Raw genomic sequence first — 27,718 nt, forward strand, 5'->3', positions numbered from 1 at the left:
GTTTAAGCTTTTTATTACAGAACGGCAGATAAAAAGGACAACGCTAGATGTATTTTGGGCAATCTTGGCCTTAAAGAAGGTAAATGAATACACATACCCTTGCAGTGGGGATACCCAGCACTGCAAGGTTTCAGTGTTAATGTTGTCTAGGGGACTCAAATAAAGCTGTTTTACTTGATCCTCGGTCCCATGGTGGTCAGCGCTCACCTCTCTACCCCTCTGGCTATGGAATGTCTCTCGGCGTCCTCACAATTAACACAGGTCAATGCACCGCATAAAATGTGAGGACATCAGCAGTTCTTGGAATGCTGGAAGCAGAGGAAAGAGGAGGCTGCGGGGACCAGTCTAGCAGCCCAAAGGAAGCTGGAATCACTAAACTCTTGCCGTGCAGGGGTAGCCCCACCATGCCAAGTGACACTAAACTCAAGTGTTAAATCCTAAAAATACACTCAAGTACCTTAACTGTTAACAAAAATGTATCTTATTTGTCTATCACTCGGCTGTAGATCCTCAAATCATCTCTGAATTGGTCCAGACACTGTCCTTCCTTCTGGAGTGTGGCTACTTTTGTTCCCCATGGTCCCTGTGTGTGTTGTAAAGTAGTCACCGCTCCAAGCTCACTCCTGTGATGGACTACACTCTCACGTTCAGTGTACTAATTTGTATTGAGATTGTAGTCCATCACGGGCTTGGATGTATTTTTAGGATCTAACTCCTGAGTTTAGTTTCACTTTAAATGTGATATTTAACTTGAAACTACCAGGGAAATGAAAATGGTGGCTAAATTACTAGTGCTTCTGGGATTTGCCAGAAGCACTAGTTGTCGGATGTCAAAAAAGACAAAAAACGCAGTATTGCAGTGTGCAATGATACCTTTTTTATTGGACTAAATTGCTTGGCTGTAGATGACACCCTATAGTGTGATTCGGATGGAAGCTGGAATTATGGAGGTAGCTGTACCTGTCTGTGGGTTTTCTGTACACAGAGGAACAGAGTGAGCCATTGCTGACCGTTATGGCACAATCCAGAAAAAACACACTGTGTACTGAGAAATTCATTTTAAATTTCATGGATGGATGGAATGAATTTAATGATTCATGGAAGTTTAAAAGGCTTTCTTCTGTAAATGCCTACTTATTTCGTTTGCAACACTCGATTGTGTATATGTTGTATGTCATATTTTTGGGAGGAAAGGAATTTGGTACAGGCCTCAATACCATCTTTATGGGGGATGTTACTGTACAAAGATTCCACATCCATGGTGACAAGTATAGTATTAGCAGGTAGGTTGGTGATTAGGCTCAGTTTGTTCAGGAAATCTGTGGTGTCTTGTATAAAACTCCCTGTGTTGATAACTAGGGGCTTTAGAATGTTTTCAATTAAGCCAGATATTTGTTTTGTAATTGTTTCCATACCAGTAATAATGGGTCGTCCTGGGTTTCCTGGCTTGTGGATTTTGGGCAGCATGTAGAAGGTCCCCATGTGAGGATTGGAAGGTAACAGATTAAGTAATCCTTGCTGTATATGTTTTGGGAAGGATTTGATAAATTTAGTAAGTTCTACCGTATATTCCCTGGTGGGGTCCTGGTCCAGTTGTTTGTAGTAGTTCTTATCAGACAATTGTCAGTTTCCTTCTGCAATGTAGTCCTGGGTGTTCATGATAACTATTGATCCGCCCTTGTCAGCTGGTTTGATGATGATGTTTTTATCATTCATTAAGTTATGTAAGGCTTTTCTTTCTGCAGGTAGGAGGTTGTATGAGCAGCAACAGCACGCCGCCTTCCGGGACTTCGTCCGGTCCTCCCCCAGCCAGGTAAGACATCCCCCGAAAATAAGACCTAGTGTCTTATTTCGTGCAAAAAAAAAAATAAGACAAAGATACAGAATAAAGTGAGATAGAACAGATAACGGATTAGGTGACTAGGTACACCGGCATAGCAGAAAACATAACCATCGTCAATCAGAGAATGCCCCCGGACTGTGCCCGGTAAATTGGATGTCAGGCTACACATTTATTTACAGCAGGGGGGGAATAATAGAAGGTTGTCAGTGAATAGCTCTACCTCTATAATATACACCCAGCCTGAAGAGTCACTTTAGCTCTCAGCGTGTCATTTACTAAGGAGACGGTTCTGCAGGCTCAGTTTTAAAATAATGCGGCGTCCAGGCAAATATCAGTATTTTATCTGTGCTGCCCCCCGCTGTGGCTGCTCCCGGACACTGTCGGGGAATTGGAGGTGTGCTGACAAGCCTGCGAATGTGCGTGGCACTGCAGAGGCAGATACAGACAAAATTTAGCACAGCGGCATTACTTGTCCTTATCAGAATATAAAACTTGGGAGAAAGCAAACAGCCGTATCAAAAGAACTAAACTAGATAAAAGCTTCCATGTGGGTAAGGGGAAGATAGCTCCCCAAGATTCCAGAAAGAATACACATGACTCTTGCATGTGGACAATATTTGCTTATCCCGGAGTTCAGATTTATGACCACAATGTCTAACCCTGCTGTACAACAACCATGCATACATGCTTTAACTCACTAAGCTGCTAGACATATCCCTGACCTCATGCGACAGAGATTTCATCTGAATGGTGGGAGGTAGGTCCCATACCTGGAAATTCTCCATATATCCTATAAGTAAAGCCCAGTCCACAAAAAATGATTATGGTCACCTCTAAATCCACGCTGCTTTCCTGCAGCCCCCCAAGAGGAACAATGCTGATCAGACGGTGAACAGGCTCATAGTTTTGCCCGTTATGCTCGAGACTCACCTGTTAGGATGTTTTCAGCCAGAACGTTGACCTGGACCTCCACTGAGTGCTTTGATGTGTAGGTAATTTCTGCACTCACGTGACCCACTTCTCCGATACTCATGGGTGACAGGAAGTCTGTGCGCTCTACGCGAGCCAGCGCAGCGACGCATTTCTCCTAGAACAGAACAGGGAAAAGGTCAGACAGGGGGGAAAAAACAGCTTCTTTCATAACAACGAAAAGAGAAATCAGGATTTCAAAAGTGCTGTAACCGACTCCATCCAATCTTTGTTGGGGGGAGCATGTGACCCAATCCCTTTCCTTCTATCGATAAGTGGGATCATGTGACCCAATCCCTTTCCTTCTATCGATAAGTGGGAGCATGTGACCCAATCCCTTTCCTCCTACCGGATATAGGGGAGCATGTGACCCAATCCCTTTCCTTCTACCGATATGAGGGAGCATGTGACCCAAGCCCTTTCCTCCTACTAGATATGGGGGAGCATGTGACCTAATCCCATTCCTTCTACCAATATGGGGGAGCATGTGACCCAATCCCTTTTTACCTACCCGATATGTGGGAGCATGTGACCCAATCCCTTTTTACCTACCCGATATGTGGGAGCATGTGACCCATGCCTTTCCCCCTACTGGATATTGAGGAGCATGTGAACCAATCCCTTTGCTCCTACTGGATATGGCGTAGCATGTGACCCAAGTCCTTTCCTCCTACTAGATATAGGGAAGCATGTGACCTAATCCCATTCCTTCTACCAATATGGGGGTGCATGTAACCCAATGCCTTCCCTTCTCTTGATATGGGGAAGCAAGTTACCCATTCCTTTCCTCCTACTGGATATGTGGGATCATCCAATCCCAACCCATGTTACCAATATATGGAAGCATGTGACTCAATCCCTTTCCTCCTACCAGATATAAGGGGGCATGTGACCCGATCCCTTTCCCCCTATATCTAAGTTCTGGTACATGGGAGCTCAGGCAACCAGGAATGGCACATAAGAATTGTAAAGCCTGTAGAGCTGCAGCTAACGATTATTTTCAAAATCGATTAGTTAGCCGATTATTAAGTTCGATTAATCGGTTAATCGGATAAACTATAAAATAAAGTTTAAAAAAAAGCTTGACAAGTAGCTTACAAAGGTCTTCCTCTCTTCACTTCCCATCCATGCTTGAAGACAGAATCCTAACTAACACTAAGCATTTTCCCAGCAGAATACAGACAAGTAGATCTAGAAAGTAGAAGATAGTATATATAGCAGAATAGAAGAGTACCCATGCTGCATAAATAATCTGACACCTAAAAATCACTTCCCCCACAAATGAGATCGGGTTCTGTACTGTATATAATGAGACACACACTATCTACTGCAGTACGGGTAGTCCTACTTACGTTGCATCATTCATACTCATAAATAAATGAAACATCCAACAAAAGGATGCAGAAGGAGATGGGGGCAAGCAACAGAACAGAAGATACCACCAGTAACAATATGATGATACAAAATAAATAAAAAATTGTATTCAGTCTGCTAATAATGTGAAATGTGATGCAGGAATTTCTGGATCCTGCACATTTAGGTGCCATGCCTCACAAAAGTTTGTTTTAGATTTTCTATTTTTTTGTTGGTCTCATTTCTGGTTTGTCGTACCCTATCATGAGGACCACTGCTACTGGACAAATGTCCTGTGAATACTCGGGGGGCTGCCATAAGGCTAGGGCTACAACGAATGATTATTTTCATAGTCGATTAGTTGAACGATTGTGTTTCCGAATAATCGGGGGAAAATAATTAAATAAACACCATCCTTAATTTACAACAAAATACACAAATGCAGTGTTACAAATAGGGATGCACCGATACCAAGTACCATACTCGGGACAATTACAGATACTTTTCGAGCTCCAAGACTAGACTAGAGAAAAATTCAAAAGTTAGGAGGCCGCTGTCATTTGTAAGGAGCATCCGGGGCTCCTGGGATTTGTACATCTCCGTTTTAATGTAGGATTTTGTTTTTATAAATATAAAGGGATGGACCGATACCATTTTTGCAAGTACAAGTACTGATACTTGTCCAAGTACGCACAGACACAAGTACTGATACATTTTTGTTTATTGTCATGTGACAGTTTTTCTAAAACAATACAGACTAATGATTGCAGGACAGTGGTGGAGCACCAGAGCCCGGTCCCAGCTGCAACCGCAGCAACCCTGGTAGTTCTCGTGAAAATGCCAAGTATCTGCACTGATATCTGAACTGGTATCGGTGCATCCCCAGTTACAAACATGAAGTTTACTTCAGAATAAAACTGCATGCACAATTTCTTACAATCCTACTGCACTGGAACGCAGAGCATTGCGGCACCGTGTGCTCCAGTGCGGGCAATTAAACTGTGCATGGGAGGCCATTGAAATGAATGGCACTGCAACGCGCCTCTCGCAGCAGAATTTGTCAGGCCGAAACCGAAAATAACTTTTCACACCTTTTCTCATTTTTTTTAAATAATTGTATTGTATGCACATGGCGATTACCAGAATAGTTGACAACTATTCTAATTATTGATTATTATCGATCAATTAGTTGGTTGCAAGCTCTACATAAGGCTACAGTAAACTGCATCTATAGGTGCAAGCAATGGTATGTTACTAGGGCACTGTTACCAAGTAAGTATCTATGCACCATCTCTGTCTTTGTCTTACTTCTCAGTTACTTGTTATGATGTTCCTGGTCATGTCCTACCTTTCCAACAAGTCACCAGAACAGAGGTAATCAGATTCTTTGACTGGTGAATCAAATAGGTAAGTGGACCTACAAACGTAGATGAAAAGATCTGGATTATGGAGTCCCAACTGAATATGCAACACTGGGGTCCTCAATTAGAATTCCAGCCAGGACACTATCTGCATAGAATTTATATTTTCCTCCTATGCTTGCAAGGGTTATATCCGGGTACGCCGGCTTCCTCCCACACTCCAAAGACATGCTAGTAGGTTCATTGGCTCCTGTCTAAAATTGGCCCTAGTGTGTGCATGTATGTATGTATGTATGTATGTATGCATGTGATAGGGACCTTAGATTATAAGCTCCTTGAGGGCAGGGATAGATTAGGCCATATGTAAAGTGCTAAATCAATTGTCCGGGCTATATAAAATACCTGTAATAAAGAAATAAATATTTTTTTTTTTACACCGCGGATGTCAACTGGTTAAAGAGCCAGCGTGTGATGCAATCTGGAGCATGCGCCCAAAACTTAAGTAGCCGGTTTGGGTGAACTGACCCTTTATATGATAATCTATTTCTTTTTATGAACAGCATCCCTAATAGTTTACAATGTCTGGGTCTGATATATATATATATATATATATGCATGTCTTTTGTGTTAATGAGAATGCCTATAGCACACACCCAAACAAACTATATCAAGCCACTGGATTTCAGCTCTGAATTCTAAATTTATGCGAGTGCACCATCTAGTGGCCAGAATATGTATAACTTCTTTGAAGCTCAACTCAGTTGAAGATCCTTTCCTGTACTGAAAATGCTTTAAAATAAAACCCAACCAACTAATATGAATGGACATAATGAATCCAGTCTCCGTTTATCCAAAAAAATGTTTATCTTGCGAGTGGTCATTTATATTTGTTGGTGGCCATTTAACCGATTCGCTGTCAGAGCTGTTTTTTGCATTTTTTTGCATTCACTTTAAAAAAACAAATTTTAGACCTGAAAATTAGTTAAAAACCTCCCAGAATTATATATTTTCTAAAAGCAGAGATGGTGGGGAATAAAACGGTAATAGTTGCAATTTTTTATATCGCACAATGTTGGTGCTACTGTTTATCAAACCCAAACATTCAGTAAATAATGCTTTCAAATACATTTTAATGCACACAAAGATAATACCCAATTTTTGGTAAAATAATAAGGATGAAGATGCATAGAGTACATAGATAACAAACATGTCAAGTCTAAGGCCCCATTCACACATGAATCGGCCTGCACGTACAGCTCCGTGCTGCGTGCGGGGCCGTACCAAGTAGCTGCCGGGAAGGACAGGACCCCGGGTAGGGGTGCGGGTTTTCTGGCCGGGACGCATACAGGATCCATTCCGGAGGCGTACGATCACCTGCACCCCTATGGAAATGCAAATGAGGTGAGCGTAGGGGGGCGTACGGCCGCGTAGCCCCATAGAGAAGGACGGGGGCTGCGTTCTAATCACACGCAGCGCCTGTCCTTCCCGGCAGCTACTTGGTACGGCCCCGCAGGCAGCACGGAGCTGTACGCGCAGGCCGATTCGTGTGTGAATGGGGCCTTAAAATTACATGTGCACGTGAAATGGCAGCAAACTTTGGTACTCAAAATTGGCCATAGATGACCCTTTACAGGTCATCAGTTTAGAGTTAACCTTTAATAATGGCCTGAGAATATTACTATAACTCTTGAATGGAAGGTGATTTATAATGTGTGGAGCAATCATCGATGCACTTAGGCGCAGCCGGTGTACATTTTGGCACTGATGTGTGCGCGGGAAAAAAATATGTTATTTTATTCTTTCAAACTGTTTTTTTTTAAAGTTAACTTTATTGCCATCAGTGGGCTAATATCCCCTAATGTGGCCAAATGGTCGTTGCTTATTTGGAACAGGAACGCAGGTCAAGTCACCTCCTTACAACATAATGGAAGATGGACGAAGAGGAATCCCCTTGAACTTCTACCTTCAACATGAAGGGGTCTATTTATAAGCAATTCCTGAGGCTGTTTGTCACTATGGCCACTAGATGAGGCTGAGGAGCATGGTAATTATATACTTACTTCCTATGCTCCTACGCTCCATCTAGTGGCCATAATGCAATACATGAATGGCATTCAGAATTACTTTTGATTTGTAAAGAGAAAACTAAAAACCATTTGTTTTGCATGTATTCATATTTGTAGATATTCTCAGGGTGAATAGCCCTGCAAATTGTTCAGATATAGACCTCTAAGTGTGACAATGGCTGCTCTCATATTTATACCTCAACAGGCTGCTTTTAATAATTCTCATGAAAAACAATACTTTAAAAGCCTGTCACGACACAAAGGAGCACAGCAATATATTCTAGTTAGAAAGATGAGAACCCAGCGCCAACTTTAACAAGTAACCCCCAAAGACAACCTGTGATACAAGCCTTTCTGTGTACGTTCAAGACTCTACTAAGCAACGTGAACATAGCTGTCTGAGCCAAATGTCGACGCAGTCTACCCTGGAAATTTTAAACTTCAGAAAAACAAAACCTTCCATTAAATACAATGAAAATTACAATGATGCTAAGGGATCAAACATGCGCGAGTGCTGGTGTGCGTTGTGCAGTCATGCTGCAACGAGAGCTTAATTTAACCCCTTTGTGCCCACTTACGTACATAGTACGTCATTGGCAGCTGGCCCGAAAATATAGAATGTTTGGGGGTTTTAAGTAATTTTCAGGCCTAAAATGTGGATTATAACATGTGTACAAAAAAAAAAAAGAAGGCCTTGGCAGCCAAAGGGTTAACTATATACACAACCGTATGTTGTGATGCATTATCCTCCCTGGCGATAATCCCAAGTGTGGCTCGGGGTTAATTTTCAGTACCAAAAGCGGTAACCCCGAGCCACGCTCGGGATTACACTGTAGCGTCACTTACCTTGTCCCTACGAGCCCCACTGTGTCCTCCGGCCGATGCCGGCATCGGTCTTCCGTGTTCCTTCCCTCCGCCAGGGAGGTTAATAGGCATCATAATGCGCTTCTGTGCAGTGTCCTTCCATTGAGTCAGCGATTATCAACAAACCTGGAGCAAATGGGCCCTTAGACTGGATTCAACTGACGCATTTTCTACTGAAATCAAATGGATGCATCAAAAACCTTGACAATGCACATTGATGTGTTTTGGGGCAAACTAACGCACAAAGGTGTGAATGGGTTCTTTAACCCCTAGGTGACTGAGACTCCAGTTTCTTTTCTGAATCAACTACAAAGTGCCTCTGCATCTTCTTAACTGCACAATGCCACGACCAAGGACCTCTAGTGTGTGAGCATGGCTCTCATAGGCCTGCCAGCCAGCTGTTTGTAGTCAGCCAGTAACAAGCTGCAAGGCTACTGCTCAGAACTGCTTAACTCTTTCTAAAAAGTTTCAACTTTGGCTTTGCAAACCAGTTTGCAAATTGACAGAGGATAGATTCATATAAAAGTCGTAGAACTGTAGGTTGACCAAATAATGGGGCTGATTTATAAGTGTTCAGCCCAGTCACAGTGAATGGCTGGGAGAATGCCGCTTGCAAGGCACAAGTGCCTCTAGATCCTTGGTTCTCAACTGGTGGGTCGTGACCCAAAAGTGGGTCGCGACCCGGTGTTCAGTGGGTCGCTGCATGCCTTCAACTTTTCTAGGCGAGAGGCTCTTCAGCCTCCCCGAAGCGCAGCACTGTCCGTTTTCACACCGAGCAGCCATTCAAAATATGCTGCTCGGCACCGAGTGTAAGCTAGAGGTGGGGTGGGCTGGGTGTATGGCAGCGAGGGAGCTCCATCCATAGATGTATTGCTTATAGCTCCCTCGCTTGTCCTATAGAGGTACCTGGACCAGAGTAACATCACATTCTGACTCTCGGCTCCTCTACAGGCGCGTATGGGAGCTGTACAAGCAAGCACATATGGATGGAGCTCCATCACAGCACAGCAGCCCACACTGCCGTGCGTTTCATTGCAGTGCGACTTGGGTCGTGACTTAATGACCGAGGACAAATGTGGGTCCTGAGGTTACACAAGTTGAGAACCACTGCTCTAGATGGCATTGAGTAGCATAGGAAATACCTATGGTCCTCATCACTATCTTGTGGTGCTATTGCAGTAAAAACGGCATTGCTGAGCTGAACATTTAGGAATCACCCCCAATGCGTTCCATTCAATAAAACATGCAGAAATATATGGACACCAGAAGACACAAACTTTACAACTAAGGATTATCAGATACCAGTTGGGATACCAGTGCCGATACTTGGCATTTTCACCAGAACTACCAGGGTGCAGCTGCGACTTGGCCCTGGCGCTCCACCACTGAAAGTATTAGTCTTTATTGTTATAGAAAAACTGTCACATGACACTAAACAAAAATCTATCAGTATTTGGTATCTGTGGGAATTGGACAAGTATCAGTTTTTCTCTAGTCTAGTTGTGGTGCTGGAAAAGTGTCAGTACTTTTCCAGCACCAACTACTTAAAACTATCCCTTACCCCAGACATGCTGTTGCAGTGTCGAGTGCTGATAATTGCTCCAGCTTCCTCAATCATCTTCAGAATGGTTCCGCCATGGACATTCCCTGCTATGTTGGCGTCATCTGGACGCATAATCCTGTCAAAGAAAAAAAGCAAATTTGAAATCAATATCATGACTATATCTACACTACTTTGTTATTACCAGAGACTGGTAACCTGCAATAAATTACATTTTTGTCTGTTAACTTTTGTTAAGGACCGATCAGCTGTTTCAGGCATATAAGGTAATGCAGATTGGTTCTCCTGCACATGCGCAGTGAGCCGATCTGCCCAGGAACAGCTGACAAAGCATTGGAATGCTTAACCTAATGGGCGGTCACACATTGCACCGCTGTCAAACTTGGCGGGATTACATTGGAATGTGTGACCGCGTCAATGGTCACACATTCCAAAGTAGTCACAAACTTTGAAAGAACAGAGGTAATGGAAACGAGGAGGCTATGAGGAGGGGAAGGGAAGAGATAAGAAAGAGCTATGGAGAAGATAAGAGGTTATGGAGATGAGGAGGGAGGAGGATATGAGGAGGGGAAGGGGGGAGATGAGAAGGAGCTACGGAGATGAGAAAAGGTTATGGAGATGAGGAAGGAAGCGATAAGGAGAGGTATGAGTTCTTTGTCATGCATCAGAAATTAAGTAGGCAGGTCTGACACCACAAGCTTTGGAATTCACAGCCAATATTAGACCATGTTCTCAGGTCAATGAACAAGGTGTGAGCATACTACAGTTCTGGCACATCAACAGCTCTTTTTCTGGACTGGCAGCATAAAACATTTGGAAATGAGCACGCGTCCCGGAGATTTACTAAATCAGCACAAACATGAAGAAAGTACTTCTGATTCACTATAAACATTCTGAACCAAATGCTGGGAACAAGAGCCGAGCACTTCCTTATAGTGCTGAGTACACTATGGAGCTGGAAATAAACACACACCCAGTGCCCTCGCTGCCTTTCTTCCAGTCTCCCCCGTGCTTTGCACATGAGGTCCGCACACTATATAAACAAATACTGAGGCATCAAAGCCAAAGAGTCTCCAGTTCATATAAACTTCTGATATACACTGAGTGGCCAGATTATTATGACCACCTGACGTTTGTAGGCAAATTAGCTATAATTTGGCGCTGAAGTTGCTAGAGGGCCAGACCATTATAAATAGGGAAGCAGGTTGTTTACCACGACAGTAGAAGTGATTTGTTTCTGAAGATATGGGGAAACAACGCGATTTAACAGCCTTTGAACGTGGGATGATTGTTGGTGCTCGGAGCCATGGAGCGAGTATCAGCAAAACAGCAGAATTCGTTAAATGTTCAAGAGTAGCTGTTGTTAAAGTGTTTAAAGACTGGACTGTCAGCCGAAAATCTGGGTCTGAACGTGCGAATTGGGGCAGTCAGCGACTAGTCAATGTTAGGGCAGAACGGAGAGTGGCAAGACTGGTACAAGACAACAGAAGGGCAACAGTGCAGTGTCAGATTCCTCGCATCACCTTTCAACATCTCGTGGAGTCACGAGGCGGCCCAACGAAGTCATCTCGTGGAGTTATCTCGTGGCCCAACAAAGTACTGATGGGGTGGTCATAATAATCTGGCCACTCAGTGTATAATACAAGTATTGGGCATCAGGTGTTGGGGAAGGGGGGTACATGGGCTCACAGCAGGACACAAAATAGTCTTTTTGGGGGCTCGTGTGTACGAAACTTTAACACAAAAACATGACTGAAGGAGAAATATCTTTTACAATACTGACAGGTTCAAATAGCATTGGATAATCAAATACACATCACATCACATCTAAAAGTTATAGATTGCAATAAGAATAAAAAGGAAATGGTTACACTTGTCAGAAAAGAAGAAAAAGATACAACGTAACGCACAATACCTTGTAAGGACATCTTCCATCTACACAGGAAGCTGGGCTAACACTAGACACTCATGCAGGCAGCCGGGGCTGGGGATGAATGATACGCTCCCTGTGAATATGCATGTCAGTGACATCACAAGTGATGTCAGGGGCTCCTGTGAAGCACATGTGCAGCATCATGAATAGACCCGATCTGTGAATGAAGGGCAGTCTACAGCCAATCGCAGGGGCTCCGGTGTTGCCATGGAAAGCCTTTGGCTAAATTAACACCGAAGAGGATGGAGAAATACTTCCTGATTGCACACGTCTAAATGGCGACACTACAAGAGCTGCGAGGACAGGAAGGACAGACTTCTGCCCTCCTTGCAGTATCCTATTTTGCATAACTTTGTTTAAGAAAACCAAATGTGCTATTTGCAAACAGATGCTCTCAGCAACATGCTCAATCAATATGTGTTTAATTTTTTTTAAATAAACACCTTTCTGTCATTACATACCTTATTTTAGACCCAATGACATCCTCCCTGGGTCTCCATGATTGAAGAACTGAAATCCAATGAATGAAAAGGGGCAGACCAGGTACAATCAGGCTGGGGAAGAAAGCGATAGATGATGCTGGATGTCCTCCAGTAAGAAAATGAGGAGGGTTCTATCTTATTTGCTGCAGCTTCTAAATGTACACCGTGAGAAGCTCACAGTGTGCAGTAAAATCAATTACAGAAGAGGAACCTGTACAACTGTGCAAGACTGATTGTAAGGCTGGAGTTCAACGCAAGATGCAGCTTTTACCTGCTGCATTTTGAGTTCAACAAAAACAAAAAGGGCTTTTGGCAGCCCACAATGGCTGTGCTAAAGAAATCACCAAATGGACCAAAAAAGTGCATGTGAACACACAAAAAAGGTGTAATGGGTGTTTCAAAATGGTGATTCCCTGACCCTTGAGTGCAAGGCTTCTGACAGATCACTCTGGTTAACCTAGCCTAAGCCAGACAGATCCCTCATCTTCACGGCCAGCCGAAGACACCGAGTATTAGGTTAGGGTTTCTTCCAAAGAGAGGACTTCCTTGAAGGCAGGGGAGGAAGGAACCTGATGGCCACACATTCTCCCCCTAGACTTCGGTGTAGGCCCATGGAATTATATCCATCATTCTTGTGGAGTGAAAAAGTACACAGACAGAGAGTTAAAAATAAATAGGTGGCAATGTGCAAGACAATAGCCAGGCCTGCTAAAAAAAAAAGAAAAAGCCCCACTTTTAGCCTAAAAGGCATTGTCCAAGAGACATGGTGCAGAAAAAAGTAAGTGGCATCATGTCCTAGTGGATTTCACATTGTGGGGTCCCAAACCCATAGTGTTACTCTGGAAACCCCAGGGCGCCACTCCATGGGGAGGCCTGATACCACGTGCTTCCCGGCTCCTCAGTCCAAGGCCAGAACACGTGGGCCCACCCAAAGTTGGAGACATTAAACTCCTCAGGAACCCCATCTTACCCAGTGGGCACTGAATTCAGGTTTTTAACCATAGTAGGGAAACCTCAAGACCCACATCATACCAGGAGGACTATTCTGCATCCAGCACTCTACCAAAAGGCCAGGACAGAAGCATTTCCTCCACTGGACACTGATAACAACAAATATAGGACTTGAACTTAGCCAAAAGCCCAACAAACCTGAATTTCCTCCTAACCCTACTCTATTTCTAATCACAGTCAACGTCAAACCCAATTGTGATTATCACTGTGGTCTTCCCAAGACTCCTTTTCTGAAGTGCAATGCATTGCAGTCCTTCTCTAATTTGCATATTCCAGGATATGGTTGTCAGCATATTTGGTTCTTCTCTAATTTTCATATTGCGACATGTGGTTGCGTTTGGAAAAAAGAAAACAACAAACACAACAACTACCACAACCTGGGTTAGGGTTTGAGAAGTTGTCCTTGAGGGTGTCAGTACAGGAATAGCTAAACCTGACAGTCCCACATTCAGCAATCTTTGCTACCTCACATGCTGGCTTCTTGTATCTTTCAAGAACTAGAGTAGTGAGAATAATGATCCCATTTGCAAAATCATATGATCACTTCCCCAATTAGTTCCCTACTCTGTAGAATTGATTCATGGGGTAAAGCGAGTGGCTTTGGAGGCCATACTGGAGGGAAAGAGACTTGATGAAATGAAAACGGACTGTTTCATAGAAGCACAAGGTACCACAAGCTAGGTGTGCTGGTGCGTTGCCACCGATCTTCAATGGCACACCAACGCACCTCCCAGAGGGCATACATTGCCTGTCTTACTACAGTAGTATTTGCATGTCTTCTTTCTCCACATGGCAACGCACGGCCACCTGAAGGTGCATTGGGTTACGATTGCAAATCAATGCAAGCAAAAATCTTTGTAAAGGAATCCCGGGACATACAGGAAGTAAACAAAACTTTCCAATTGAAACATAGACAGAAGTAATATATATATATATATTTTTTTTTAAATTTAAATTAAGAAGGGGATGCTAGAGCTCATGTCAGCTTTTTATCATCTGAGAGCAGGTGAGAGCAAGGTGCTGGACCTAGTTTCCTGGGTGGGTGGTGGAGTGTCTCTGTTTCGTCCCAATGGCCTGGGTTCTGCAGCTACCCTCAAAGATGGGGTTCTCCTCGAGTCCAGAGGCCGCCCAGTTTGTGAAATATGTTTAAAGACAAGCATTAGCGAGCACTAAAACCACACTTTAAGCCCTCATTCACACGGGTAACGGCCAGCCCACACAGATCACTGCTGCGTGCACGGCCGTATCGGGCAACTCCCGGGAAGGAGAGGTGCTGCATGTGATTTGTACGCAGCAGCCTGTCCTTCTCTATGGGAGTATGCGGCCGTACGCCGTCCTGCGCTCACCCGACTTGCACAATCCATCCTGTCAGCGTACGAGTACAGACACCCGCACAGACGTGCAGGTCGGATGAGCTTAGGGCGGCGTACAGCAGCATACTCCCATAGAGAAGGACAGGCTGCTGCGTACAAATCACATGCAGTACCTGTCCTTCCGGGGAGCTGACTGATACGGCCGTGCACACAGCACGGATCTGCACGGGCCTCCTGTTACCTGTGTGAATGAGGGCTATGAGTCTAAAGCAATACTTTACTGATTCCACACTGATCAAAAAAATTACAAGAGGTGGCCAACACATTTCATTTTCTCAAATTCGACTGAGAAAGTGGAATTATCCTTTAAAGCATGGTTTTAGTGCTCCCCCGTGCTCGACTACAAACAACTTTTAATTTTGTTATCCGTTTACCTGTCTGGTAAAAGGTTGTCCCCAGAAAAGGAAGTAAGGGTAAATCTCTCTAACAGGAGCCCCAGATAGCAGTAAAAAAAAAAACCTGACAGGGGTTCCAAAATGTCCCCAATTTATCCAAAACTTAAGGGAAAACTTTAATCTATAGCAGGGGCATGCAACCTTGACCCTACAGCGGTGCTGAAAATACAAACTCCATCAAGCCTCTGCCTCTGGAAGTCATGCCTGTGGCTCTCAGAGTCATGCAATGCCTCGTGGGATGTGCAGTTCTACAACAGCTGGTGTGCAGAAGCTGCCTGCCCCTGGGCTATAGATACATAATCATTCCTACGCTGGACACTGCCAGATCGGATCTCCAGATTGTAGCAGAGGGATTTCAGAAGCAAAAAGGAATATCAAAACTACAAAACCTGACATAACTCAACCCCCCCAAAAAAATGAATACCAAACCTGATCCCCCATGCTAATTCTGAGCCTGACCCAGAAGGTAAGGTGTCATAATGACAGTAAGGCAACATGCATTTCCAGGAGGAGAACTCGCCAATAGCAGTCTACATGTTTCTCCCTTTAGCAGAGGATTGCCCTTTTCTACCCAGGCTCACATACCCGTCCCCCTTACCGTCTCACTTCTTTAACCAGATGCACCAGAGACCGATTTCCAGCCCCCCAAAATCTTGTGCTCAGGAACATCATCATCCTCCATACAGACGGCGCACAAAGAAGGAACACACATCTCTATCACCCTGCATAGAACACACCGTGATCACATGCTATTTGTTCAAAGACAACACAGCCTACGGAGCTCCTTTGTGCAGCTGCCCTGCGTTTCTCATACCGAGATCCGTTACCCTGAATCAGGAATTTCAAACAGGCGCAATTACCTGGCGTGGAAAAGCAGTCTCTCCAAAAATCGTCTTATAACCGTAGGACGCATCTCAAAAGGTAGAAGGGTCCTGGAGGGGGATTTAGTGAAATCCTACAGATCTGAACAATGGAAAAAAATAGAAGTTTTTTTTGGCAACAGAATATCACCTTTGCACGCAATCAGCCTCAGCTTCTGTTGTAAGTAAATGTTAACTTCAATTAAGTTGTGCGATATGCTTAAATGCAAAACAAGTCTGTATTAGGTAGGTTAGGCAAGCAGTGGAAACCATCAAACTGCAAGTCCCGGCAGGCCCCAACTTTTCATGGACGGCATTGGTTTTACCAATGTGTTATCACAAAAGGACCTGATGTCATCGGACAGTGGCATGACAAAAGGATGCCCCAGTGTCAGATGGGAATGCAGGAACGCGTCAAGTTGGAAGGCAGATATATGATAAATGTCACCAGCACACCTATGTCTTGTGTCAATAATCCATCTTCGTTATTGTGTCAGACTGTCACAAAACAACGTTTTGGGGCCATGCAGGGTCCCTTTCATCAGGTTTTAGTATGACATACTTTAGTATGTCAGAGTGTCCGATGCTTCAAGGAATTTTGGAGATCTGCAACCATCTCCTCCTCCAAAATTCCTTGGAACATTGGAGGCTCTGCATTCCAACCAGACGGCGTTCCTGCATTTCCACCTGACACTGGGGCATCCTTTTTTTCATGTCACTGTCAGGTGACATGCAAAAAGAGTGGCACCCATAACTACTGAAACATGAGTGGATTTCTAAAACACCTTGACTGTAATATGCAAAAGGTAGTGACAGGGTCTCTTTAAAGAAAAACTTTAGGAAAAAATGCTACTAACCCTTGCAGTGGGGCTAGCCCATGAACAATCCCATACATTGCTATGCGGACCGTTCATACGACCGCATGCCTACACGTGATCCAAACCGCCCCCCGCCTGAACTGCTCCCTGCACTATTTTTGCCGCACTGATCAGTGAGGTTTCCATACAGTTTCAAAGGAACTGGATCAGCGTGGTTTAGGGCATTTTTAATTGTGTTTCAGTGCTGAAACGCAATAAAACAATCCCAAAACCTCCCTTTTGGGGCAACCGCCCTGGTGTGAATGGGCTCCGAGAAAGTCTTAAAACTATAGGATCAGTACGAGGCCAACCGACCAGTATTTTGAAAAGGGAGAAGTCCGTCACCGAAGTCTACATAATGCTCAGTAGAGGCACAAAGCTCAGTGGATGTGCTGACACCCATAGCAATAAGATTTCCCATTCAGTCAGAACAGTGAAAGAAAATTCTGATTGGTTGCTCTGGGATTCCACCTTTCAGATCAACCCATAATATGCATCTATCCAGCTATCAAGCAGAGCTTGTTCAGCATGTAGAAAACTATTATAAGCTCCCCGGAGGACTGACTGGCAGAGAATCCGCTGATCTTGTCCCTCGACAACAACACAATGAGCACCTATGAGTACTATTAATTAAACAGGCCACAGGAACACAGCATGTCGTCTCCCTAGGGCCACATGTTCCCACGTTGTCTCCCTAGGGCCACATGTTCCTTTTTCAAAAGAACTAAATCAATATCTTTAAAGTAGGACTGTGTGAGTGCAGTTATTGAACAACATTGCTACACATGTTACAATGAGCCAATTATTATATCAGGGATGATAGTTTATGATCTACTGATGGCAGGATTGATCTTATTACAAAAGGAGGATCATTAGCAATTCTGGTCACAAAAGATAGGGGCGGGGAGAGACACAGAGATCAATGTGACAGTACCCCTGCCCATCTAATGTATGCTCCTCAACCAGGCTCAGCTTATGTCAGGATTGTCTCTTTCCGGGTAGTACAGAATGTCCAATGGGGACAGGGCCTTGTTTCATTACATCCAAAAATATGATCCGGGTGAAGCTGCTCCCTATACTGATATAAAAACTCAGTGTGTGCTGCTTCTTGGTCTTGAAAAGGTTAGCTTTCCCTAGATTAGGTTGGTTCCTCTGAGAGCTGGTCCTGGCTCCTACCCCTTGCAGTGTCCTATGGAGCAACCCTTTTCTTTAAAGTATGTTAACATGTGTTCTGCTAAAGCAGCCCATTGAATTGAATAGGTTGCCCAACACACTACAATGAACCAAAAACTGTTCCTGCAGCATGTTTTAATTGTAGCATACTGCAATGCACGGTAGCGTGTGGCTGTGCGCTGCAATGCATGGTAACAGTGTGCTGCAATGCGGGTGCATTGGAGTGCCATTTTAAATGAATCGCACTGCGGGAGAACCCGCTTGCAGTGCAGTCTTGCGAATGGACCCATCAATGCACATGTGATAACACTTGTCTTGCAGTAAGGCATGCTGCACTAAGGTAGCCCATTATTAGTTTTTCACCTTAAGGGCCTATTCACACTATCATACTGAAGTAGCATGCGTATGCTCATTTGTGCAATGCAGTGTCATTCTTTCTGAATGGAACCCCAAAGCACCTTATTAAGTCACTTGCACTGCGTGGCAATGCTTCAACATGCATTGCCATGCCATGCAATGCTGAAAATATTGAATGCCTTTTTCTTGTGTAAATGGTGTGTTAGTCAGTCCATAAATGAATGCAATATGTGGCATTACGCACATGAGCTGACACAGCACAAAACTGTAAAAGGATCCTGAGGCAGCAAAAAAAAAAAATCAGACATAACCCTTTTTTCCGTAATGCAGCACACTGTACAATGTACAGCTCATCAAATTTGTTGCACGCTACAACATCAATGCATCCAGGGACCGTTCAAAATCAATGGCACTGTAATGCACCGTGGCTCATGCATCACTGCGAGTTACCTCAAACCAAAAATGGGTCCTCAATACGTTGGAAAATGCTTCCCTCCGTCTCAAAAGTTAAATGAGGCACACTAAAGCAGACCTTCACCCATTTATGTATTGCCCCCTCCCCCCTCACTCTTACACAATTGCAGTAAATTAATTATTATTTTTTCTTCCTGAATGCTCGCCTAGGTAAGAATGACATATCCAGCCACCCAGTGATGTCAACGCTACACATCTCAGGAGGCAGTTTTGGGAGATCCTGCTCATGCGCAGATACATTGCGGTTCTGCAAATGTATAAGATCTCCTTTCAAGAAGGGATGCATGGGAGCAGAACGGCGCAAGAACTTCACCTGAAAGGAACACAACACGAGACTCCATGGCCTAGTAAGTATGTTTTTGTATTCTTTTCATATAGGGACAAGTGTGAGGGATTACAGAATTTCACTTTGGCTAAGTAGGATGAAGTTCCTTTTTAGTATTTTTGTCTTTGGGTTTTCATCTAAGTTATTACACGTTCCGAGTGGGCAAGGCAATGGCATGCTGGTGCTTGTGCCTACAGAGCCAACTAGAGTACACACTGAGTTGAGAAGCACGCCACTGCAATCCAAAGCGGTGTTAGTGAGAGTTAGTGCATGTTAATTAGCTCAGAAAATCAGGATTTTATCATGGAAGCACAAAGGCAACCTGGCTTAAAAGAGAACTACACTCATACCTTAAAATGTGGCAATTACAGTTATTAAACTGACCCCGACACTTTGTATGTTAATGCATGCCTGTCACAGAAGAGGCAACATACTTACCTTTCTGGTGACCTGTTTGTTGTTATGCCGCCTCTTCTGTTTTCAATGGCCATCGAATGGGTCAAATACTTGATCCCCCCCATCGCATGCAATGGTCTTTCCTTCTAGCTCGAGCCACTGGAAGAACCCCCTGCGTGCAAGAGGGGCAAACAGGTATTCCACCCACGGCTCTTTATTACCTGTAGCAGCTGGAGAGAAGCAAAGGAGGCATATCAATAAATGGGCCAATGGAAAGCAGAGCTGTTTGGATCTCTAAATATAGCCGGAAACAGACACGGACAAATTGTTTGGTACCTTTCCATTAAAAAAAAGGAAGATCCCACAATTTTCTCTGAAATGACTTGAAGTTGACCAATCATGACCGGCGTCCATCATTGTGTATTCCATATTTAAATATGGAAAGTTAACCTTTGCAATGGGGACACCCCCGCACTGCAAGGGTACACTGCTTGTTTTGTCTAGGAGGCAAAAATGAAGAAGATATACTCACCAGATCTTCAGTAGCGCTTGGCTGCTAGACTGCAGCCTTTTCTCCTGTTCTGCTATGGCAGTGGTATGTCCCTCAGCGTCCTCATGTCTAATAGGCTGTATAAGACATGATGATGTCACGGGTCCTTAGACCGCCGGAGCCCAGAGGAGAAGAGACTGTGGGGGGCAAGATCGAAGATCGGGTGTGCATATCTTCTTTATTTTCTCTCCCTAGACAATTAGCCCCACTGCAAGGGTTACATTTTCAAATACCTGGAGTTCCCCTTAAACAAAAGCAATTACCAATGCTAAAGCCTGATGAAGGGACCCTGTGTGGTCCCGAAAGCGCTTGTTGTTCATATGACAAACAACTTCAATAGATGAAGCTTTTGCTATCTTAAAAGGACTGGTGTGCTGGTCCTTCTACAATTCTGCTGATATATTACAATGGCACCTGGAAGTGGGGGGGAATATATTACAATGGCCCCTAGAAGTGGGGGGGGATATATTAGGCAGCAAGTGAACATTTTGTCCCTGAAGTTGATGTGTTGGAAGCAGAAACAATGGACAAGTGTAAGGATTTGAGCGACTATGACAAGGGCCAAATTGTGATATTTAGACAAGTGGGTCAGAGCAACTCCAAAACTGCTGCTCTTGCGGGATGTTCCCGGTCTGCAGTGGTCAGGACTGACTGAAAGTGGCCCAAGGAAGGAAAAATGGTGAACCAAGGACAGGGTCATAGTTGGCTGAGGGTCATAGTTGGCTGAGGGTCATGATGCACGTGAGGAACGAAGGCTTGCTAGTCCGATCCAATAGAAGAGCAACTGTAGCTCAAATTGCAAAGTTAATGCTGGTTCCGATAGAAAGTGTAAGAGTATGGGGCAATGCTAATCCCTGTCCACTGCCAGAAAAAGCCTACAATGGGCATGTGAGCATCAAAAATAGACCAAGGAGCAATGGAAGGTGTCGTGGTCTGATGAATCATGTTTTCTTTTACATCATGTGGATTGTCGGTTGCGTGTGTGTCGCTTACCTGGGGAAGAGATTGCACCAGGATGCACTATGGGAAGAAGGAAAGGCAGCGTAGGAAGTGTGATACTTTGGCCAATGTTCTGCTGGGAATCCTTGGGTCCTGCCATTCATGTGGATGTCACTTTGACACGTACCACCCACCTAAACATTGTTGCTGACCAAGTACGCCCCTTCATGGAAACGGTATTCCCTGATGGCAGTGGCCTCTTTCAGCAGGATAATGCGCCATGCCGCACTGCAAGAATAGTTTGAGGAACACAACAAGGAGTTTGAGGTCTTGACTTGGCCTCCAAATTCTCCAGATCTCAATCCAATGGAGCATCTGTGGGATGTGCTGGATTAACAATTCTGATGCATGGAGGCCGATCAACCCCCCAACTTACAGGACTTAAAGGATCTGCTAATGATGGTTTGGTGCCAGATGCCACAGCGTACCTTCAGAGGTCTAGTGGAGTCCATGGCTCGGCAGTTCAGGGCTGTTTTGGCAGCAAAAGGGGGACCTAGTCAAAGTTAGGTGGGTGGTAATAATGTTATGGCGGATCGGTGTGTATATTTAACAAAGATGATATACGGGTCAGTTTCTCATGTGAAAAAATCTCTACATTGAACTCACAGACTGCAATTTAAAAGGAGAACTATGAGGTGAGTGATTTCCGACCTGTGACAATGAGACTGTCACAGGTCGGCTCAGTAGATCGGGAGGTGAGCGACCACATACCGGGTTCGCTCACCTCTCGATCCTGTCACGGCTTTCTGCCGTGACAGGGGAGGGGCATGGGCGGATCCCGACGTCCATGTCGGGATCCGCTCCGGCGTCTCAGTATACCGCGAGCTGTAGCTCGCGGTATACTGAGCTTAGGGTAACGGGAGGAAGCTAGTTTGTGTCCTCCCGTTACCCTAAAGGAGAACTATGGGGAAAAACACTGACCTCATAGTTCTCCTTGAAATAAAATAATGGACAGTAGTTTTTCCCCTTCTCCCCGCTTTCTTTTATTAATGTTATTGTTTTAAAGGGATTCACTTACTAGTAAATATGTAAGGTCTCGTTCACACCTAGGCGTATTGCATATGCGCGACCGTCGCGCGTTTTTTTTACCGCGATTCGCGGTAAAAAAGTCGTGCGACAAACGCGCGTTTCCGAAGGCTACTTGGCTGTAGCCCAATGGAAACGCGCGACAAAACGGCCCAAAGTAGTACCTGTACCTTTTCAGGCGTGGGCCGTTTTGTAGGGCGTTAGGGACGGGCGGAAATACGCCAAGGTGGGAACGAGACCATTGAATACAATGGGATTTATATTTTTAAGCGTTTTGTAGAGCGTTCGTCGAGCGTAGAACGCGCTACAAAACGTTCAGGTGTGAACGAGGGCTAAGTAAGCCGAATAGAGTTTGAAATAGTAACCGACTCTTCTTATGCAAGCACTGCAAGTCACTCGAGGTAAACTACAAACCTGCATTTTTCTTCAGTGACCTCAAGTGCATTCTGCAGTGACAATGTATCCTGACAGACAACAGACATACCCAGCACAGAGATCTGATGAAGACAATGCATTAATCATACAGAGATTGAACACTGCGGAACTACAGAGAGTCTACACAGCCCAGGCCTTTACCCTATTCACCGGGTCACGGGAGAGCACGGCTCGCTCACAGACCTTGCTCCTCCCAGAATGCTCTGGGCTACGGAAGCCTCTCAGATTCCAAATGTTTCCAAAGCTCACACAAGGCTGACTACTAATAACAGAGGCCTAGACCACGGGAGAGGCTTCATTACTCAAGTCCTCAACATGTGCGTGTCCAGTCTCATTCACATGATCCCGGTTTGCTGCGGTGCAATTAACGCTTGTGCGTTAATGTGAGTTGCGTTTAGACAGACCATTCATTTGATTGGGCTGCCTAATGCACCACAAGGGATTGGAAGAAATGCATGCAGCGTTTCTTGAAAGCTCCGCAATGTACCGGATTGCATTACCATGCACTGCAAGGCAGGTGCACTCGGAAGACCAGATGGGTAACATGCACGTATTACTGCAAGCGCACTGGTGTGAATGGGCCCCTAACCTTCAGACAATCTGCAGACAAGGGCCCCCGTCACACTTGGGTGGCCCAATGCAGGACGTTAATATGTGTTGCAGTAAGGCCAGTGGCGTCACAAGGGGGGTGCGGCCCGCACCCGGGTGACACCATTGGAGGGGTGACACCAAAATGACTTGGTGTCACCCCCTCTGAAAAGTCAGGCACTCGGTCATGGACCGGGAGCCCGACAGTTGCATGAAAGAGGAGGGGACCCGGCGGCATACCTTATCTCGCCGGGTGAACGTTCCCTCCTCTGCAGGCGTCGATCACCAAAATGGCCGCCGGCAGGTATCACAAAGATAGCTGCGCACGCGTGTGGTGACGTCTCACGCATGCGCAATGACGTTTTGGTGGGGTGTCACCCAGTATTCGCTCCAGGTGACACCCAGCCTCGGGACGCCCCTGATTAAGGCATCCATATTTATTTAAATGGTGTCCCTGAAGAAAGAGGAGATTCTCATTGGTCAGCAAGGTCATGTGGCCACACTGGCCAATGAAAATCTCTTCTGAGCCTTCTGTGTTCAGAGAAGGTATCCCCAGTGGTTAGCATGACACGAGGCCGCAATTTCCAATGAACGCTTGCCACTGCTAGCATTATAATGCTACACAACTTCTGGGACTGTGAAGTGGAGTTTTGAAGTGTGAGGCCCGTTACACTGGGTGGTGTGAGTGGCAGGAGTATGTCATCTTAGCAGAGAGTTGCAATAGGGACTGTGGGAGGGGTTTGGAAAGGGGAGGGGTATTGTAAGTTAGTTCACCTTATTAGTTTTTCTGGAAAGGTGAACAAACAATTTAAAGCGGACCTTTACCCCTTTGACTACAAATCACATCAGCATTCAGCTCTGCTAACAAACATATTTTTATTGTACTTACAATTTCTTTTTTTTCTACTTGCTGGTCCACTTTGGCACAAATGATGTAATCGTGCCCAAGCAATGCATCCTGGGAAGGTTACATCAGCAGAGCATTGCTGGGAAATCTCACCTGTAATCTCATGAGATCTCAGGGAAAGGCATTTTCCAACCCTGAGATGATGTGCATGGTCACATGTCCTAGTCACATGTGCCAGAGTTCCAGGAAGTAAAAGGGAGAGCTAGTAACCTGCCCTTAGTAAACATGGCCACTACCAGCAGCCTGGGGAAGAAAAGAGAAATAAGGAATGCAAAGAATACAAAGCCGGCAATTATCTAGAAGTATGCGTTTGTAGATTGTCGCCCGACGCTCGGGACATGTAGCTCTACAGCTGCCCAGATCACTTGTAACAGCCTGCTTGCCCGATCGACTGTGCTGCAATGTGCGGCACTGCAATACTGTGCATTGTGGTGCGGTTGGAAAAAGTAACGCATGCTCAAATTGCGTCACAAACAGACGTGGTGTGAACACGGCCCTCACACTCTGAACGGGTTCAAACATATTGCAGGAGAACGTGGGGTGTGAAGTGTCATGTTTGTTTATATTTCCCAAATCATCTCTGTGTGTAAATAAAACAAAAAACACAGACAACCCTCTACAAACAACACTGGAGAGCAAAACACCAACAACTCTACTAACACAACACCGGAGAGCAAAACACCAACAACTCTACAAACAACACTGGAGAGCAAAACACCAACAACTCTACAAACACAACACCGGAGAGCAAAACACCAACAACTCTCTACAAACACAACACCGGAGAGCAGAACACAAACAACTCTCTACAAACACAACACCGGAGAGCAACACACCAACAACTCTCTACAAACACAACACCGGAGAGCAAAACACCAACAACTCTACAAACACAACACCGGAGAGCAAAACACCAACAACTCTCTACAAACACAACACCGGAGAGCAGAACACAAACAACTCTCTACAAACACAACACCAGAGAGCAACACACCAACAACTCTCTACAAAACACAACACCGGAGAGCAACACACCAACAACTCTCTACAAACACAACACCAGAGAGCAACACACCAACAACTCTCTACAAAACACAACACCGGAGAGCAACACACCAACAACTCTCTACAAACACAACACCGGAGAGCAACACACCAACAACTCTCTACAAACACAACACCGGAGAGCAGAACACCAACAACTCTCTACAAACACAACACCAGAGAGCAGAACACACCAACAACTCTCTACAAACACAACACCAGAGAGCAGAACACAAACAACTCTCTACAAACACAACACCAGAGAGCAACACACCAACAACTCTCTACAAACACAACACCGGAGAGCAAAACACCAACAACTCTACAAACACAACACCGGAGAGCAAAACACCAACAACTCTACAAACACAACACCGGAGAGCAAAACACCAACAACTTTGTGTCACTATTTATAAATATCAATTTCACAGCAAATCACCTGAGAGACCCACTGACACACTAATGGAGGTTTACTATAGATTGACACACAGACACACCACTGTCTGACACCGGGGTCACTGACAAAACACTATCACAATACCACACTGACACATTATGACACAATGAGGGGCATTTGTCAAAACTGGAGCAGAGCAAATCTGGAGTAGGTTCTCTCTTTCATTTTCAAAGCTGGTTACTATGGACAACTGCTCCAAATTCTGTCTGCCCCAGTTTTGATAAATGCCCCCCAGTGACACATTATGACACACTTGCTGTGACAGCTCCATGTTCCCTGTGAATTCTGTATGCCGATACCCCTCCATCCTCGTCCCCAAAACCGCAGGACACCCCGGGGCACCCCTCTCCCCATCCTCGGGCCTCTTTCTGCACAGTCACTGATGACGTCACTCCCCGCTCAGCGGTGCCGCCGGGCGTGCTGCACCCACCTGCAGGGTGTGGGCTGACACCTCTCCGGTATGTGTGTGCGCTTACCGGCTGATCTGGATGGTGGAGGCTGCGGGCTCCTTGTGCTGAGACATCGCTGGGGGAAGACGAGGTGGTCCGGCTGCTGGATGCTGAGGCTGGGAGGGAGGAGGGTGACACCAGCCGGCAATGGCAGTGAATGAGGTGACACACCCCTCTGTGACATCCTGCAGGGGGCGGGGCCAAACCTCAATTCACAAAATGCAGAATTTACATTACATTACAATGTATGACATTGTGTCCAATAATGTGTCCTGTTCAATGAGGGCCCCCGATCATCGTGTGATACAGAATGCCCAGTGATTGGCAGCTTATGAGGTGTACGGGAGCCTCAGCTGTGGCCCCTGACAGCTCCAAAGGGCCACACATAATGTTCAGTATATGATAGAATACTGTCAGAGGAGACATCAGAAGCTACAGGCCTGAAATATGATAGGTTGAAGGATGAAGACACTATAGGGGATAAAAAGTCCAGGGACATGCAACATGAGACTGCTAGAGGTCACCGTCATCATGGCCTCCTTGCAAATTAATGCTTCAACTAATGACTGCTGGGGTATGCAAAGGGCATCACAGCATGCACCAAAGGATGTGGCCGCATGTGGCCCTCGGGCGGAGTTTGGGCACCAAGAGTCTATTGCTAACCATCTGACACCAAGTTCCACATTTTCCACCCATGTAATCACACCAGATTATTCAAATCAGGCGGTGGGGGGTTATGCTCAGGAAGATTTGTATGAAATGATGGATACCCATCAACCTCCCGACCTTCTACAGAAGACGTGGTGAGGGCAGAGACATTCACTCCTCTCAACCAATCATGTCCTCTCCTCCTGCTCCTAGTACCTGCAATGGCTCTCGTTGCCATGGTGGGAGTAAAGAATGCCCTAGGGTCAATGGCCAGGGGGAAGAAAATGCCCCAGGGTTGGCGGTTAGCAGGAGAAGGAATGATTGCCCACTGTTAGTGTCATTGAGACTAGTCCTTCATTGTTGGTGTTACTGAAATGAATAGTCCTCCATTGTTGGATTACTGTTGTCATTGGGAAGAATAGTCCTCCATTGTTGGTCTTACTGGAAGGAATAGTCCTCCATTATTGGATTATTGGTGTCATTGGGAAGAATAGTCCTCCATTGTTGGTCTTACTGGAAGGAATAGTGCTCCATTATTGGATTATTGGTGTCATTGGGAAGAATAGTCCTCCATTGTTGGTGTCATTTGGAAGAATAGTCCTCCATTGTTGGTGTCATTTGGAAGAATAGTCCTCCATTGTTGGTGTCATTGGGAAGAATAGTCCTCCATTGTTGGTCTTACTGGAAGGAATAGTCCTCCATTATTGGATTATTGGTGTCATTTAGAAGAATAGTCCTCCATTGTTGGTGTCATTTAGAAGAATAGTGCTCCATTGTTGGTGTCATTTGGAAGAATAGTCCTCCATTGTTGGCCTAATAACCAGTCAATGCTGCTCTCTCTCCTTGTGCAGGGTAACTGGGGATCTCACATTACCTACCACTGTGCACACTGTGGAGAGCAGTGGTGCAGTTTGAGCTATAAGAGCCTCCCTGTGGCCTGATAAGGGACATAAATTATATAT

At 45.1% G+C, this 27,718-nt stretch overlaps 1 protein-coding gene across 1 annotated transcript in view; it reads right to left on the reverse strand.

The window, feature by feature from the left end:
* The window catches only part of ACOT7 (acyl-CoA thioesterase 7), a 130,478-nt gene extending 104,267 nt beyond the window's left edge, over positions 1 to 26,211 (reverse strand). The window contains exons 1-4 of the mRNA XM_018576546.1: positions 26,136 to 26,211; positions 16,072 to 16,174; positions 10,018 to 10,135; positions 2,774 to 2,930 (exon numbers count right to left, since the gene is read on the reverse strand). Coding sequence (XP_018432048.1) covers positions 2,774 to 2,930; positions 10,018 to 10,135; positions 16,072 to 16,124 — 328 coding nt within the window. The 5' untranslated portion in view covers positions 16,125 to 16,174; positions 26,136 to 26,211. The remainder of the gene's footprint in view (positions 1 to 2,773; positions 2,931 to 10,017; positions 10,136 to 16,071; positions 16,175 to 26,135) is intronic.
* Positions 26,212 to 27,718: the final 1,507 nt, after the last annotated feature.

The sequence above is a fragment of the Nanorana parkeri genome, unplaced genomic scaffold, assembly GCF_000935625.1.
Source record: "Nanorana parkeri isolate BGI_ZX_2015 unplaced genomic scaffold, ASM93562v1 scaffold5, whole genome shotgun sequence".
Classification (NCBI taxonomy): Eukaryota; Metazoa; Chordata; class Amphibia; order Anura; family Dicroglossidae; genus Nanorana; species Nanorana parkeri.